Source organism: Geotrypetes seraphini, chromosome 7 (genome assembly GCF_902459505.1).
Source record: "Geotrypetes seraphini chromosome 7, aGeoSer1.1, whole genome shotgun sequence".
Classification (NCBI taxonomy): domain Eukaryota; kingdom Metazoa; phylum Chordata; class Amphibia; order Gymnophiona; family Dermophiidae; genus Geotrypetes; species Geotrypetes seraphini.
In genome coordinates, this window is record NC_047090.1 from 88,413,494 (window position 1) to 88,430,712 (window position 17,219).

Genomic DNA, 17,219 nt, shown 5'->3' on the forward strand with positions numbered 1-17,219 from the left:
TGACAGAAGCGGGGAAACTACTGCTAGTCTGGTCAAGTAATATGAGACCTTGTTCTTTCCTCTGTGGCTATGATCACTATCATTTCTGACTGTAGAGGAGGAACAGATGAGCTGAGGAAATACCCTTGCTTTTTCTCCTTCATTTGCCAGCTCTAAGGCTCAAAGAAGAGCGACAAAAATGATAAAGAGGATGGAACTCCTCTCGTATGAGGAAAGACTATAAAGGTTGGGGCTCTTCAGCTTGGAATAGAGATGGCTGAGTGGGGTATGATTGCAGTCTACAATATCTTGAGAGATGTAGAACAGATAAGAAACCCTGGGTTTTCACCTTTTCAAAAAGTACAAAAGCCAGTGGATAGTCAATGAAATTAAAACAAATAGGAGGAAATATTTTTTCACTCAAATAATAGTTAAGCTCTGGAACTCTTTGCCAGTGGATGTGGTAATGGCAGTTAGCATAGCTGGGTTTAAGAAAGGTTTGGACAAGTTCCTGGAGGAAAGTCCATAGTCTACTGTTGAGACAGATATGGAGGAAGCCACTCCTGGCCCTGGATCAGTAGCTTGGGATGTTGCTACTATCGGGGTTTTAGCTAGGTACTTGTGACCTGGATTGGCCACTGATTGAAATATGAAACTGGACTAGATGGACTATTGGTCTGACCCAGTATGGCTATTCTTATGTTTTTATTGAGAGAACAGGGTGACTTTTTTAAATAGAGGAGTTGAGGAGTTGGAGAGGGAAGAGTGTTGAAAAGAGGAAAGTGTTGAGTTAGGAAGATTATGGGGTCTGAGAACTTGAGCCTGGAGAGAATAGATGAGCTTGGCAAAATGACATTGCTACTATAGAGGCACTCTAGAGGTGGCAATTGCCATCTTCTCCCCCATCTCCTCCACATTGGCTTTCAGGAATGAGGTTTAGGTTGGATCTTTGGGATCAGGGAGAACAGACTAAGGGATTAAACTGAGGACTCTACAATTTGGTGGGCTAGGAGCACTTGGTAACTAAATGGGGATCTAGGGATGTTAGGGACTAGGGCAGGGGTGCCCAACACGTCGATCGCGATCGACCAGTAGCTCAGGAAGGCAACGTGAGTCGATCGCTAGACTCGTGTTGCCGTCCTGATCTACCGGGCCGATCAGCCTTCCTCTGTGTTCTCCCTAGGGCCTTTTAGCTGGGCGGTCCGCCCAGCTGTCATCTGCTGCCGCGGCTGCTGAACATTTGAAAAAAACCCGGATTGGAGATTTCAGCCCGTAGCGAACTTATGCTCCGGGCTCTAACGTGTGCGTGCCGGCTTCTCTTCTCTTCCCTCCGAAACCGGAAGTTATGTCCGGGGGGGGGGGGAGGCCGGCACGCACATGTTGAGAGCCCTGAAGCAAGTGTTCGCTACGGGCTAAGGCGGGAGACAGGTTAGTGAAGCATTTCCTCTTCTTGCTGCCGGGTCCTGCCTACTTTCTGTTTCCGCAAAGGCAGGACCCGGCAGCATTTCCCCCAATAGGTCGATTGCGATGCTGATCGGCCGAAGTAGGGACAGCTTGGGGCGGCATCGGCTTTCAGGCCTGTTATTGGTGGCAGTTTGGGTCCTGGTCCCGATGGCAGTTTGGTCCCCGTTGGCAGTGGCTTGGGGGACGGCAGGGAGAAAGAAAGAAAAAGGGCAGGCAGGGAGACAGAAGGAAAGAAGAGAAACAGAAAAAAAGAAAGGGAGGCAGAGAGAAAGAAAGGGAAGGGAGAGAAGAAGGAAAAGTTGGGGGAGGGAATGAGGTCTGGAGGAGAGGAAGCATACAGGCTAAAAGAAGGGAAGAAAGATTGGATGCACAGTCAGAAGAAGAAAGTGCAACCAGAGACTCATGAAATCACCAGACAAGGTAGGAAAAATTATTTTATTTTAAATTTAGTGATCAAAATGTGTCTGAATTTATATCTGCTGTCTATATTTTACACTAAGGTCCCCTTTTACTAAACCACAATAGAGGTTTTTAGCACAGGGAGCCTTTGAGCGTCGAGAGCAGCGCTGGGCATTCAGCGCAGCTCCCTGCGCTAAAACTGCTATCGTGGTTTAGTAAAAAGGGAGGGGGGTATATTTGTCTATTTTTGTATGGTTGTTACTGAGGTGATAGTGCATAGAGTCATCTGCTTGACCTCTTTGAAAAACTCTGGAATAGGAATGATAATTAACATTTTCTATGTGTACAGTGTGCTTTGTGTTTTTTTAAAATTTTATTGTTGGTAGATCATTTTGACTTGGTCATTTTAAAAGTAGCTCGCAAGCCCAAAAAGTGTGGGCACCCCTGGACTAGGGGGTAGTGAGAGCAAGCAACTAGGTGTTTGTTTATTTGGAACTTGTTACACTGCCTTTATGTCAGGACAAGCAAAGCAGTTTACAAAATTACAATACATAAGAAAAACAAGAAAGAAAGGAACTACAGTCATTGACAGAAAAGGACAAAGAAAGCAACAGTTATCCTGGCTACCTGAGCTGGCCTGTGCCCTCATTAGAAAATGACATAGAGATGGTTTACTGTGGATACCTGTGGTAAATGCCCCTGTTTGCTTTTTTTACCATGGGTGCAGGAGCAAAGCTCTTTACCGCCTAATGGGTGTGCAAAAAGTCATGTTCTGTGATTTTTTAAAAAAAGTGATTACTGCAGGTCCCCTTTATCCTTCCCCACAGACTTATTCATACCTAATGAAGCCAGAGCCCCTGCCATCGATCCTCATAGGCCTTGCTCTGGGGCCTTCCTTCTGCTGCAGTCTCTCCTGATGCAACTTCCTGTTTCGTGAAAACAGGAAGATCATTGGAAGGAGAGACTCTTAACATAAATGTCCTTAACCATTTAGTCAAGAGGAAAAAGATTGGGTTATCTGAAAAATAGTAGACTTGTTATATATTTTCATTCAGGAGACTCAATTAAATACATATGATATTCATAGGATTAAGGGAAATGGGTAAAGGAGCTTTTCTCCTCCCCTGCATATAAAAAGAAGGAAGAAGTTAGCATTTTAATAGCCAAAAATGCATCTGTGGAGGTTACGACGCATACTATATGGGTAGATGGATCAAACTTGATGTTTTTATAGACAAGAAAGCTGGAACATTGATTAATATTTATGCACCCTCTGTAGGAGAGAGCGCATTCTTTCAGAGTTTGCAAACAATAATGGTGCAGCAGGATGCTACTCCAGTTATACCTGAGGGTGATTTTAACCGTACTGTTGATCCACTGTTTGATAAACTGCCTAAACCCAATTTTTTTTCTACAACTAAAGCACTCTTGATATGATGCATGAAGGTGGAGTGATTGATATATGGCGCACCATGCACCCTACCTTTTTGCTCCCAGGCGCACAAGTCTTTCACAAATTGACTATTTTATAATTTTTAAATCTCTAGTTCCATGGATAGGGGAAATAGAGGCTCTTTCTGTGTCTGACCATGCAGGTGTATGTATAGAGTAGAGGAAGACATGGTGACTGTTTCCCGCGGCTAACCATGGGTAACCCGCAGGAATGGGGGGAAAAATTGATTGGTTGTGTGGGTACAGGGACAAGGCTTTTCACCACCCCATGAAGCGGTGTATGGCCTTGTCCCCGCAGTAAAGGATTTGCCGCTAATTGCCTCCCTTCCCACTCCTCCCATTAAGCAGGCCCCTCTCTATCGTGGGACAATAGCTCCCCTCCATTGCACTCTCCCTCACTCCTGATTGCGGCTACCGGGGGGGGGGGAACCTTGTTGAAGGCTTATCTGTCCCGCCCTAGACTCAAGGAGCTGCTCTGGTATGTCTCATCTTTAAGGAATCATATACTGTTTGCACAGGAAGGTTCTTACCTCAATAATCCTCTTTCCTGTAGAACAGTGTATGATTACTTACATCCTATCTTGTCAGAGATGGATACAGCCTGTGTTGAATAATAATCTGGATTGAATTTCCAGTGGCTTGGCTTGTGGCAGCCAAATGAAAAGAAAAGTGTTTGTGCTGGTTGCACTCAGGTAGGTGGTGAGTTGGTTCTACCTTTAGTTTTGCAATTGCAATGTTTGTTTATTGTTTTTTCCTATTGCAGAGCAGAGAAAAGTTAATGTTATCGGGGAGTCCCCCGAGCCCCTCCTTGTTATAATTTCCTCTTTTAGGATTTATCGTTTGCTTTGGTATGAACTGAAGAGAAAGGAGGCAGAGCTGATAAAATGAATGATGCCTTCTATGATCCAACTCACGAGTTGGGATACACAATCTGTCTTTAAGGAATTGTATGCTGTTCTACAGGAAAGAAGATTATCAAGGTAAGAACTAGAGAATGATATGGGGATGAATTTTTCCCTGTCCCTGCAGGAGCTCAATTTCCCCATCCTGTCCCTGCAAGATTTGTCCTTGTCCCATTCCATTCCTGTAAGCTCTGCCTTAACTGCACAAGCCTCAAACACTTATGATTTTATAGGGTTTGAGGCTTGTGCAGATGAGGGCAGAGCTTGCAGGAATGGGGCAGGGACAGGAAAAGATCTCAATAGGATGGGAAAATAAGTTCTCATGGGGCAGGAAAAAATTTATCCCTGTGTCATTCTCTAGTAAGAACCTAATCCTTCCTTCCTCCTTCATTCCATTTCAATGCTAAATCTCAGCCAAGTTAACATCACTGTGTGCAATTCAGGTTTCTTTCTGTTGGGTAAATGTAAGACTTCTACCTCGGTACCAGATCCTCAGAAACCTTTTTTTTTGGGAGGGAGATTACTCTAGAGGAATCAAATGTTCTTATTGTTCAGTTCCTTGTAATAAAATAGAACTCGTAGATTGAAACTGAAACACTGAGGTAACAATCCTGTAATTGGGTGCCTCTATCTAAGAGCTCCAATACTGTGCAGTGAGAGCCTATTCTAATAACAGCATTCAGATGCCCAGATTCCATTGTATGATGCTAGCATATCCTGTATTTGTGCACCTTAGATATATGTGCCCACAGTTACATCAGCCATAGAGATGGTGCAAATGTTATGTAAATGAGTAGGAATTTGTATAGTTTCCATTACTCTGTAAGCTTACATGCAGAAGTGGCAGCCCTGTCCATATAAATGCCCTCTTGTACTTGCGCACTATGCTGCTTATGAGTGCTATTACAGAATAGTGCTTAGTTGCTCTGATGCCATTTATGCCCACCCATAAGTATACCCCTATCTGCAAAAGTGCTAGTATTCTGTACATTTATGTGCTCAAGTGGCATGTAAACGTAGGTGCCTAGTCATAGAATTTCCTTTCACATGTCTCTCACTGTGCCTTTTGTCAGGGAGCTGGAGGGCAGTACAAGGCCCCTGCTTTCCTAAGACCAGTTTTTCCTTATTTACTAATAGGCTCTTCCTCTGGCCCTGAGCAAGCAGGGACAGCAGCTCCTTCACAAGATGGCCACCAGCAGCAGTACTATGATGAGATTTATTTTGATTCAGATTCTGAGGATGAAGATGAAGATGACAAAGGTGAGTAGCAGGCAATCCAATTCTTATATTTTCCCTGAATAGATGGTTCTTGTTTTGTTATGAGAAGATGGTGCTCAAGAGAGAGGTTTGTTTTTTTGTTTTTAAATATCCATAGCACTTATATGGATAAATTTGGATGTTCAAATGTTATCCATTTTGGAATGGGGCCAGGGTTGTATTGAGTGGTGAAATTCAGCCCCTGAATAGATGTGTGCTTATCACCAAAAGCATAGCCAGAAAGAATAACCTTTTAAATAGGTTTTTTTCAATTTAAAGTTACAGATAATATTTTCATGCTGACTTTCAGCAAGCTGAAATCAGAACTTTTAATTAGATTTTTTATTGACTTGTGTCTCAGCTGGGAAGCGAAGACAGATCTTTGCAAAAGAGGAACAGGCCAATGCAGTCTTCCAAGTAACTTTGGGTGGATGGACTTCTTATATAGTGTTCAGTGTTGATCAGTGTCCTGCTACCTGTGAAGATTTTTTTTGTTCTGCTAGGGACATGTGAGGAGGTATGATTGAGTTGGGTATACATGATATTGAATTCATGGTGCTGGCTATGTGTTACTTTGAATTATTAAGGGTTTGAGGTCCACAAGGAGAGTCCCTGCAGATGTCGCTGAGGCATCCTATTCAGGGCTTTACCCCTGATTTTGTTTGTATTATGTTTGAAGCCTATATGACTTATCGGGGTATAGCTGTGCACACTGGGGTCATATCAGCTATTGCACATGGGGGTTTGCCCTCACAGAGTGCAGTGCCACCTCAGAAGGTTCACCTGCTGGATCTGGAGGTACACTTAGAAACAGACTGGGATTACTGGGGATTGCATTCAATGCTTTTATTTCCTTAAAATGAATCTTCAGTTTTGGAAGATTCAGGGGCATAAGCTGGGGCTAACACTCAGGAGCCTGGAAAAGACAGCTTCTAAGACTTCCGTGTCAAGATGGATTCGTAGGGCTATTTCTTCAAATGTGGTAAGCAACCATTGGATGTGGAAAGCAATCATCAATTTTTTTTTTGCATGGCACACTCTATGAGGAGTGTGGCTTCTTCATGGGTGGAATCCTGGGCAGTTCTGCCCGAGGAGATTTGTAGGGCAGCTACGTGGTCCACTTTACATATTCTCACAAAATGTTACAGGGTGGTTGTATTTGCATGACTGGACACCACTTTTGGGTCTTCAGTGCTAGCAGCTGGCTCATCTGCCCCACCCTAGTCTCAGGAGACTGCTTTGGTACATCCTACTGGTTCAAGACTCGTATGCCTTTTGTACTAGAGGGAAGATTAAGTTCTTACCTCAATAATCTTCTTTCTATTAGGCAGGCGTATGAGTCTTGAAGGCCCATCCTGTCAGATTGCATTTGACCTGCTTATTGGCTCAGGCAAGTAGGTATTTCCAGATGCTGGATTTTCTCCTGTCCAACAGGTCTGAAGAGTGATGAGCTAACTCCCTATAGCATGGCCAAATGAGAGCCTGTGAGAACTACTGTAACAAATCCACTGCTAGCCCGGGCTTTGTCCCAAGGAAAATTTAGAAAAAACATCAAGTCCCTGGTCAGAATTGCTGATCAGATTAGTGACAAAGCCCCAGAGATAGCTGACTACTCCTCAGATAGTGAGATGGAGCAGGATAGGGACTGGCACAGTATAAACAGCCCGGAAGTTGCCTACCAGAAGAAAGCTGTTGTAAAGCCTGTCAAGTTTTCTGTGTACAAAAGAAAGCCTGTCCCTTTAAGGCAACCCCAGTATAAGGAAGATAGAAGCCACACTGTTCCTGAGAGAAAGCTAAGCCCCATCCCCCTTCCAAGGAAGAGTGAATGTGGCTATGAGAAACATAAGCCAAGAGCTCTGAACCATGAAGGAAGGCAGACACCTGATCTCCCGAGCCATGGGGGGGGCAGAGAAATAGAAATGTCAGAAGGAGAGGAACAGTACTCCAGCCTCTGAGAGCCCAGAGCCCTTTGAAACAATGGACACAGTGGAATTACCATAATTGCCAGTAGAGCCAGAAGTGTCTCCTGAGTTCATGGAAGTGGGACCATAAGAATGTGAATGCTTAAACTTTAAATCATTTGTGTGGAGAAATTTGTTTGCTGTGCTTTAAAAGGCAGTTGTCGTCAATTAAGAAGACTGAGAGGATTATTTTGAGGCTTTATCCTCTGAAAGACTACCCTCCTTACTGAGCTGTGGTTTAGTATAATTAACAGTTCTTAAAAGAAAGAAAGAACTGTTGAAGTGTGTTTTGGGCATTTGTGGGATTTTTTTCTTTTCTTATTTTTGCCTTTTAATGTTTGCTACCAAGTAGTACTGAGAGTCTATCGGCAGGAAACATCCAGATGTGCTGGGTCAAAGGGCTGCAGAGCTGTGAAATAAAGTATGCTCATGTTTGCAGTGCTTGAATATCACTTTAATTAAGTTTGTTTTCTGATACCTATCCAGAATGAACTGTCCTACCACATGTATTTTGATTATCAGGGCAGGAATTATAATTATGAGGGTTTTGCTTGCTAAGCAAATGATTTAAACAGGTTCTGGAGTTTCTCCAAAGCTGGGCTCATCTGAGCTCACAACCACCTGCAGTGCAGGCAGCGCTTTAAAATACGTGCCTACAGTGGTGGAAGTTTTCTTCTTGTGGTATTTTTGTTCCCTTCTATTTGAGAAGAGTTTTGTTTATGGACTAGAGGGGACCTATGTTTCTGTGCCCTGGTGAAGAGGACTGACTTACTTGAGCCTAAAAGCCCAGGTTCAATTAAAATGGTTCTGTATTCTTTTGGAACAAACAGAAAGGAAGTGTTTTGGTTTTTTTCTTCAGTTGTGTTGAATTTGGCGATCCTGATTTATGGGCAGCTGAAGGTCAGAATAAAAACTGAAAACTGCTATTTTTTTTTCTTTATTGGGGTCCTTTTGATGGACTGCACAATCTTACATAATAACACTAGGCAGATGCCTAATTTGAACTTACCTGAAGGGTTTCCCCAGTTCCAAGGGAACACGCCCAGATCATAGTGCGTCACTGCTGGCGCTGCCCACTGACCAAACCAGGGGCCTAGCAGACGACACTACGTACATGTTAGTGCTGGTTGCTTTCAGGAAGGTGGCTTGTTTGGTTCCACCTTGTTTGAGAGTATGTTTTTTTTATTGGCATTGATTTTGGGGCATTTTAATTGTTGCAGAGCAAAATAGAGTGGGCCTAGTTGGGGAGTTCCCCGTATCCCATCTCCTTATTTCTTCTCTTCTAGCAAATGTCAACTGCCTGGGTACGAACTGAAGGGCTACGTACAGCATAGCCCTGTAAGGCATGAGGTGGAACCGACAGAGAGAAAAAATGAAAATGATTCCTTCTACACAACTTGCAACTAGAGGTGAATAACCCACTGGTTCATATGCCTTTCTACTAGAAAGAAGATTGAGGTAAGAACCTAATCTTCCCTTATTAACATTTTTCTCTTCCTTGCAGCTTCAGGAAGGACCAAGAATAGCCGGAAGCAGAAACAACGGATCCTCACTAACGATGAGCTGCTGTATGACCCCAAGGAAGATGACCGGGACCAGGCGTGGGTGGATGCCAGGAGACAGGGGTGAGATGCAGTAATGGCACTTTCACCTGTTTGATGTTCTTCTCCTGCAAGCTTATGAGGAGCTGTGTGTAATATACAGGGGCTTCAGAAGCATAGCCTGGGATGCACAGAAGAAATAAAAGACCTTGAGTGGAGAAAAGCTGCTGACATGAGCAGAATGGGTTATAACCAGGGTAATACCTGTGACAGTGAAGCCAACTCATGACATACAAATGCATAAAACCAGCATCCATGAAGTGCTCTGATTTCCAGTTGCTTCTCAAATGTCCAGGCTCATGAGTTATTTCTCAATAGAAACTCAAAGCTACTGATATTGGAGTTCATTTATCACTTATTGTAAACACATGAGGATTGGTGTCTCAAATATCTACCTCAGGGAGGGAATGGAAACAGCAAAGAGGTGCTTTCCTGGGGCAAGCAAGGGAGCAGGACTTAGAGTACAAGCAATGCTTGAATTTTAACCAAAAGTTGCATTCATGTGCCATAAAACAAATAGCTTGCCATTTGCTGTTTGATTAGTTGACTACAGCTAAATAAAGGGAGTATGTGCCCTACTTCAAGCCAAGAAAGTAAAAGGAAGCAGTCTAGCAATGACCAAGGTTATCACAATCCTTAAAGAATTGGGCCTTTGTTTCCATTGTTAATTTCAGGGGAATATTTGCAACCATAAGAAGATGTTCTAGCAGACCAGGGATGTAGGCGTTCAGGCCTCAAATTCAGGTTTTCAAGATATCCCTAATGAATATGTATTAGGGTGGGGGTCCATAAGACTATGGTAAAAATTCAGCTTTATCAGAACATACCTCCACAAATCTGAATATGTTCTACCTTATGTAGATAAGATGTGGTTAATATTTGAAGTAGTTTGAGACAAATTTAGAGGTCGCTCATGGTCCTACAATATCCTCATAATGTGGCTGGCTATTCATAAATGTAGCAATGTAGTTAGAAACTGTTACTTCATATTGGTTTGATATGAAATAGCTGTTCTTTGAAGCTGTTATTGGCAACATTTTTATTGTTAATTGAAGAATAACAACTTAGTATTGCTGCAAAGCAGAAAGTTAGTGATAAATAGGCAGATGAAAACCGAGTTGATGTCACATTTTAGGATGAAAACTAAAAATGTTGAAGACTAGAAGCAGTGGTGAAGATGGCTGTTAAGGAAGGGCACTGATTAATTGTCCAATGGGGATGGTCTTCGATTGATGATGTACTTACACACTGACATAAAGGCTGCTTTGAAAGAGGCACCTCATCTGGCCATGATGAATATGAGAAGCTTAAAAAGAACCAGCACAGATGCAACAAATATGATCTGGTGAATCAAGAAGTCTTTAAAGAACAACTCATCCATCTTTTTGATGTTGCTACCAGTGATGTATTAGTCACAATAAAAATTGAAGAGGATGGACAATTTCTAATCATGCAGTGGCAAGATGTTTCGTCATGCATTATGGCCAGCATTGACACTAGTCTAGTCTAATCTTTGGTTTATATACCGGGTCATCTCGTGGTAGAGCTCGACTCGTTTCACAAATAATTAAAATCAGGTAACATAAAATATGAACATGAGAAGAAGGTGTTAAAACACTATTAATTTGTCGATTCAGAAGAACGATATAGTAAGTTTGCAGCCAAAGTATAGGAAGAAAATGTTATTGTCAGTAGTTCTACACAGCCAACTGTAACTTTTCTTCCTCTGTCTAGTGTATTATCTGACTTCAAGAATATTGCTGAAGTTGACTCTGACAATTTTTCAAATTCAGATGCTGATTTTGAAGTTGGCAAAACCCCTTGTTCCAGTTCTTGTTCAAAACAGCCAAAGGTGAAGTCAGTCAGTATCAGTGTGGCTTTGAAGTAAGTTGGAAAGGTCTTTCTGTGCTAAGCAACAAGAAGGTGGAGCTGCTTCTGCTCCTCATTCTTTGTGAGGAATAAATCCTGAAGTTGCCAGAGCATTAGACTGTGTTGCTAGACATTTATCGTTGGTTCTGTTGCCAAAGCACTTGGCCATGATGAAAATGAAAAGACATTAAGACCTCGCTCCAAAGTTCATGGTGCAAGAACCCTGAGGAGGCAGCCACTCTGAAGGATGAATTCCTTGATGAAACAACAGGAACTCCATTACTGCTTCATTGGGATGGAAAACTCCTCCTGGACATTACTGGAAGTAAGGAAATGGTTAACAGAATTTAAGTACTTGTCACTGGCAACAGAGAGGAAAAGATTAGGTTCTTACCTTGCTAATCTTTTTTCCCCAAATTCTTTATCCATTTTTCATCTTACAACAAGTACACAATATTATATTATTTAAAACTTTTACACATCACTTGAATTTCTTTCTATTGTCATCGTAAATACATAAATTTATTCTCTCCCCACCCACCCTTCCTTCAAGTATTTCAATCAAAAATATCATATAAATATTGTGTTCTTATCTATTGATTAACCTTTAAATAGAACTTTATACCATCCCCCCTCCCCCCTATGTATAAATATACTGTCAGTGGAAAATGATGTCTAATCATTACAATAATTTGCCAATGGCCCCCAGATCTTTTTAAAATTATTATAATTCCCTTTCTGCAAAGCAATTATTCTTTCCATTTTGTAAATGTGGCACAACGAATTCCACCAGAATGTTTAGCTAAGATTATTGTAATTTTTCCAATTACTGGTGATACCTTGCTAATCTTTCTTGTAAACAGGAATGGTAGTCTTGACCAGTGGGTAAAACCCTCATTAGTTGTGAGGGTTGCAGAGAGCCCACTATTTTATTTTCATGTTCTGCCTCCCATCACTCTGGGATGAGCTCCACCTGCTCTGTTGGTACCAAAGCTTCTAGTGAGCCTAGAGTGCAAACATAAAGAGGGGTGGGGGGAAACTCCCCAAAATCAGATAAGTCTGTTCTGCTCGAAATATAAAACAACAAAATCCAAATAGCACCAAAAAGTTCCACAAAGGAAAGTAAGCTGTAAAACAACAAAAGACTGTGGAACAGATCAGATGTACCAGTTTGTAGTTTAATAAACATCCAAAAAACTTAAAAAAACAATAATCTTAAAAACAATCCACAAAGGATGTACAGTACTCCCCCGATATTTGCGGGGGTTCCGTTCCAGGAACCCCAGTGAATCGTGAAAAACCACGAATACGGTTTTTCAGTGGGGGAGACTGGAGAGGGCAGTGGGAGAGGCAGGAGAGAGCAGCCAGAGCGCCGGCAAGTGTAGGAAATCACTCGCTGTATGCTCCGACCACCTCTTCCTGCACTAAGTCGGGCCTTACCAATCAGGAGCTGCATGTCTCCTTGTCAGAGACATTTGCTATTCTATGTATGTCTTCTCATAGTAAGGATTCTCTTTCTTACATTTGTGTGTAGATACCACAGAACAAACCAGATGCAACCTCATGCAACCCCAAACAGTGATGCTGTACTGAACTGTCCGGCCTGTATGACCACTCTGTGCCTTGAGTGTCAGAGGTAAGGATACTCGCTAGGATTCTCTCAAAGTGAAAGTTTAAAGCAATGATTCTCAACCAGTACTTGGGACACTCCCAGCCCACCAAGTTTTCAGGATACCCACAATGAAACTGCATGAGAGAAATTTGCATGTACTGCCTTCATAATATGCAGATCTGTCTTATGCATTTTTATTATGGATATCTTGAAAACCCAGCTGACTGGGTCTGCCCCAAAAGAGTCACATGTTTACTGTTTGGTCATGTAGCTTACTTTCACTTTGTAATACTGTATATCTAGAGTTTCCAGATATCCGGATTTCCCCGGACATGTCCTCTTTTTGAAGTCTTTGTCGGCAGTACAGGTGGCTTTTTTATTTTGATACTTTTGTCTGGGGAAATCGGACATCTAGAAACCCTACAGCAGTGGTCTTTAGACATTGCAAAGCCCATGCAACTACCCAGAGTCCCCACCTCACCCCCAGCAAGATCTGGTGCTCGCTCACCATTCTCGATCCCAGCAGCACTGCTCTAACTCTTTGGGCCACAGGCAGTGTGAGTAAAGTAAATACGCGGCCTTCGAGGACTCAGAAGCTTTTCCTCTGCTACTGCCTCCTGTCCCCATGTGTATGAGCTTGATGTTATTATGTTGATGTCCTTACATGCACTGGAAGCAGTAGCAGAGAGAAAACTTCCGGGTCCCTGGAGGCAGCTTGTTTACTTCGCTCACGCTGCTTGAAGCCTGAACAGTTAGAGCAGTGCTGCTGGGATTGAGAACAGTGAGTGAGCACCGGATCTCACCAGGAGTGGGAGGAATAGCATGGGGAAGGTAAGAGATGCTGGACTGTGGGGATGAGAAAGAAAGATGCCAGACCTCCACGGGAAAGAAGAGAAGGGGTGGATAAAGATGCCAGACCACAGGAGTCAGGGGGAAAGGAAGAAGAGAGATGTCAAATCATTGGATTGGGAAGGGGGGGAGAAGAGAGAGATTGCAGACCAGGCAAAGGAAGGAGGGGGGAGAAATTTCAGACTAAGGCAAGGGGAGGGAAAGAAAGAGAGATGCCAGACCACAAAGTGAAGAGGAGAGAAAGAAAGGAGGGGCAAGAAATGCCAGACTGGGGGAAGGAGATGATAAAGATCCCAGACCACAGGAGGAGGAAAGGGGGAAGACACATGTCAGGCCATGAGTGAGGGAAAAAGAGGGATGACATAATGCACAATGGAGGGGAAGAGGAGAGGGACGACATGGTGCATAGGGATGGGAGGGGTGGGAAAGGGAAGAGAGATGGAAGAAATGCTGTTTATGGATAGATGGGAATAGGGGAGAAAAAAGAGAGAAGAGATGGCATATATGGATGGTGGGGAAGGGCAGAGAGAGGGAGGAGAGAGTGCGCATGAATAGATGGGAAGGGAAGACATTTGAGGAGGAAGCAAAAAAAATGGAAGAAAGTAGAAGCCATTTATGCAGCCATTTATTTGTGCATCTTTCTGCATTGGCCCCTTTGAGAATTAGGCAGCTTTGTCCGTTTATTTGAAAACTCGCTAGATCTTAGCAACTAAATTCAGCTATCAAGGGGTGAGGTTAGGTTGGGGAGAAGAATGATAGTTGTTAAAACAGGTATGGGGATAGCTGGTCTTGAGCTAGGTGCTATCCTTGTGCCCACATTCCCCCTGACCCTTGATCATGAAGGAAACTCCTGCCTCTGCCACCTGTCCTCTCTTTATCTCCCTTTTCATATCTCCCCCCCCCCAAAAAAAAAAAAAAAAAAAATCATGGGATCCCTACACAATTCCAGAGGCAGTGCTGACCTACACAGAAGGGTGTTGAATCACAGTTGCAGAATGTGCAGTCTGATTTTCTCCTGTCCATCTTTTCTAGACATGAATCCTACAAAACCCAGTACAGAGCCATGTTCGTGATGAATTGTGCTGTTATGAAAGAGGAAGTCTTGAGATACCAAGAACCACAGAAAAAGAAGAAGAAACATTGTCGCAAAAAACAGAAAATGCAGAGTGGAGAGGAGCAGGAAATCTATCACCCTGTGAAGTGCACAGAATGTGCCACAGAAGTGGCAGTCTATGACAAAGATGAGGTGTACCATTTCTTCAATGTCCTCGCAAGCCACAACTAGCAGAGTTCAGCTTATTCATTTAGGACTATATATCTTTGTTGTAAATAATCTCCTTTTATTTTACCTGAAATTTTAAACTGCCTTTTTCCCTGGCAGTTACTTCTTGCTCTTTGAGCTTCCAGGTCAATCAGTACCAACCTTCATTCACAACTACTCAAGGATTCTCTCCATTTCGCAAAGCAACCCTCATCCTTATCATAGCATCAGCCTTCTTGGCCACAGCCATGGCTTTGTTCAGGCACTTGCATATATATAGCCTGAGTCTGGCATTAACTTATTCAGTGATAGCTAAGACACCATCCAGAGACTGCAGATGCTGCCTCCACAACATCCCAACCTTGGCCAACTTGAGCAAAAGCAAAGAACCAGCCCAACAAAGAACCCTTCCAGCAATTTTTGAGTTTGTTGTAATAATTGTACACAAACTTTAGTAAGACATTGTAAATAATCTCAGCACATTCGAAACTCATGGTGAAATTAGATCTTGATAGGTTGGTATTGCAATGACTCGATAGCTTGCAATGACGGTTGTACTACCTGTAAATATAACGGCTGTCATACTTCTTTTCCCTGTTATGATTAGAAGTGCACCAAAGTAAAAAGTCCAAAATGAACATTTTCTCCCATGTAAGGTATTTGAAAAAGAAAATACGAGTAGAATCTGCCCTTGGGATCAAAAAAGCATGTTCTGAATGAACCACGGTGTAATAAATAGTTTTTTGAGAATTTGCTGTTTTTCTTGAACTTTGATGGTTTATAGAGACGATTTGACATTAAATACTCAGAAATTTTCATGACAATTATTTATTTCATAAATATTTATTTTTCATTTTGATGGTTGAGAAATATGTGTTTCTGTTACATTCACTCCAGCGTTTGTACGCTAGGTGTTCAACCTGTACCCACGAACCGGTTCTTGCAGAAAGCTACACATGTTGCTTTGAGCTCCTTCCACTTTGCAATGGAACAAAGAGCCCCCTTTAGTTTTTCCTTTTGAAAGCAAACCGTGCAGAAATAATTCTGATCTGCTCTGCTTATTTTTCTTATTGTCAATGTATGTTCAACCTTTTTGGTGACCTGAGACCCCTTGTTCAGGTGATCTCTGTCTCGGAAAAGAAGCATCCATGGAGCCGGACTGCAGCTTCACAGGGCAAGACCTGTGGTGGACCTGTGGAGCCAACATGCTGTGTGCCACCTCAGAGCTCAGGGTTTGTTCCCTTGGGAGCAAGCTTTCCTTCTGAACTTTTCAGAGGTTTAAGTGCAGGCTGGATGCGCCCTGAGTAAGAGTCCATGGGTTATCAGGGTGCAGGCTGCATTTTCCCGCCCACGCTCATGCGTTGAGGTTCCAAGGGGGGTGGAGGTTTCATTTGGGGTCTGGCAGCCTGAAGATTCTGAAGATTTGACTTTTTGGTGAAATTGTGAGGCAGAAATTCCTTTCCCTTCACTTCAGATGCACAGAGAGAGCTGACAGGCAGGCATTGCAGAGACTGTGAATACAGCCCCATTATTTCCTATGAAAAAATCGAGGAGGGGTTTAAAAAAAATTGTTTTTGAGGGTTTCTGGGGGTAGGGTTCATTCAGCGTTTTTTATTTTTCAATTAGTTCCACAAGCCGTTTTTGCTGCGATTTTTCTGGTGGTGGCCATCTTGGATTTATATTTATCTTTTTTTCAATTTTTTTTCTGCCTCAAATACCCTCAATTTTTATAAAAGATTAATAGAGATGGACTCCTCAGCATCTAATCTGATGAATTCTTGTATCAGTTGTACTAGATTGCCAGTGGAGGAGGGTCCACGTGCCGCGGTGGGAACTTTGGGCCTCACCCCCTCCAGGTCCGGTACCTGTTTCTGGTGATGGCGTGAAGCGCAAGCATACAGAGTCCAGGGACCCCTTTAAAGCCTCGACTGGGATCCGTCAAGAGTCATCTTCGGCCTCTGTGTGTGGATTTTGCCTGGAATTTGTCTAGTTTGTTTATTAAAATTTGAGATCCCACAGAAGTTTACAACAGTTCTCTGCAGTTAACCATTAAAACATATATTCAATAGAGGTAAGAAAGGAATTCCATGACATATAGGAAAGATCTTTGCAATCATACAAGAAGGAAAAAATACCACTCAAAAAAAACAACGTTAATATCTTCTTAATAATTATGCTCATTTTGAGGAATATCAGACCCAAAGGCAGATTGGAAAAGGCAAGTCTTTAATGTCTTGAAAGCTTTGAAATTTGTCCAGTTCATGTGGAAAGCCTATCTTATAGACCCAGCTCATGTGGCGCAGTCTTTAGACATGCTGCAAGGCTCTAAGCCAGTGCCTTCTTTAGCAGGAATCACTGCTCAGGTCCCCAGTGCTCGCAATCCTACGGACCCAGATTGCCTTAATTGGCATACCGATGATATGCCTCTTTTATCACCAGACAGTGCTTCCACCATGGATGATACTGATTCCATTTGTGGAACTGTTCAGCAGGTTGCCTTAGGAAGCACTGATCCAGGTGATGATCCTTCTATACGCCGGCTGTTTAAGTTGGTCTCAGTCCACCATTTCATTACGGATGTCTTGAAATAACTGAAGTTGGAAGGTCAGCCCT

At 42.7% G+C, this 17,219-nt stretch overlaps 1 protein-coding gene across 2 annotated transcripts in view; it reads left to right on the forward strand.

Annotated features, from left to right (window-relative positions):
* Positions 1-15,430, forward strand: part of EAPP (E2F associated phosphoprotein) — a 29,226-nt gene extending 13,796 nt beyond the window's left edge. For both annotated transcript variants that reach the window (XM_033951346.1, XM_033951347.1), the window contains exons 3-6: positions 5,334-5,456; positions 8,919-9,039; positions 12,419-12,520; positions 14,378-15,430. In XM_033951346.1, the coding sequence (XP_033807237.1) occupies positions 5,334-5,456; positions 8,919-9,039; positions 12,419-12,520; positions 14,378-14,630 (599 nt within the window). In that variant the 3' untranslated portion in view covers positions 14,631-15,430. The remainder of the gene's footprint in view (positions 1-5,333; positions 5,457-8,918; positions 9,040-12,418; positions 12,521-14,377) is intronic.
* The last annotated feature ends 1,789 nt before the right edge of the window (positions 15,431-17,219 follow it).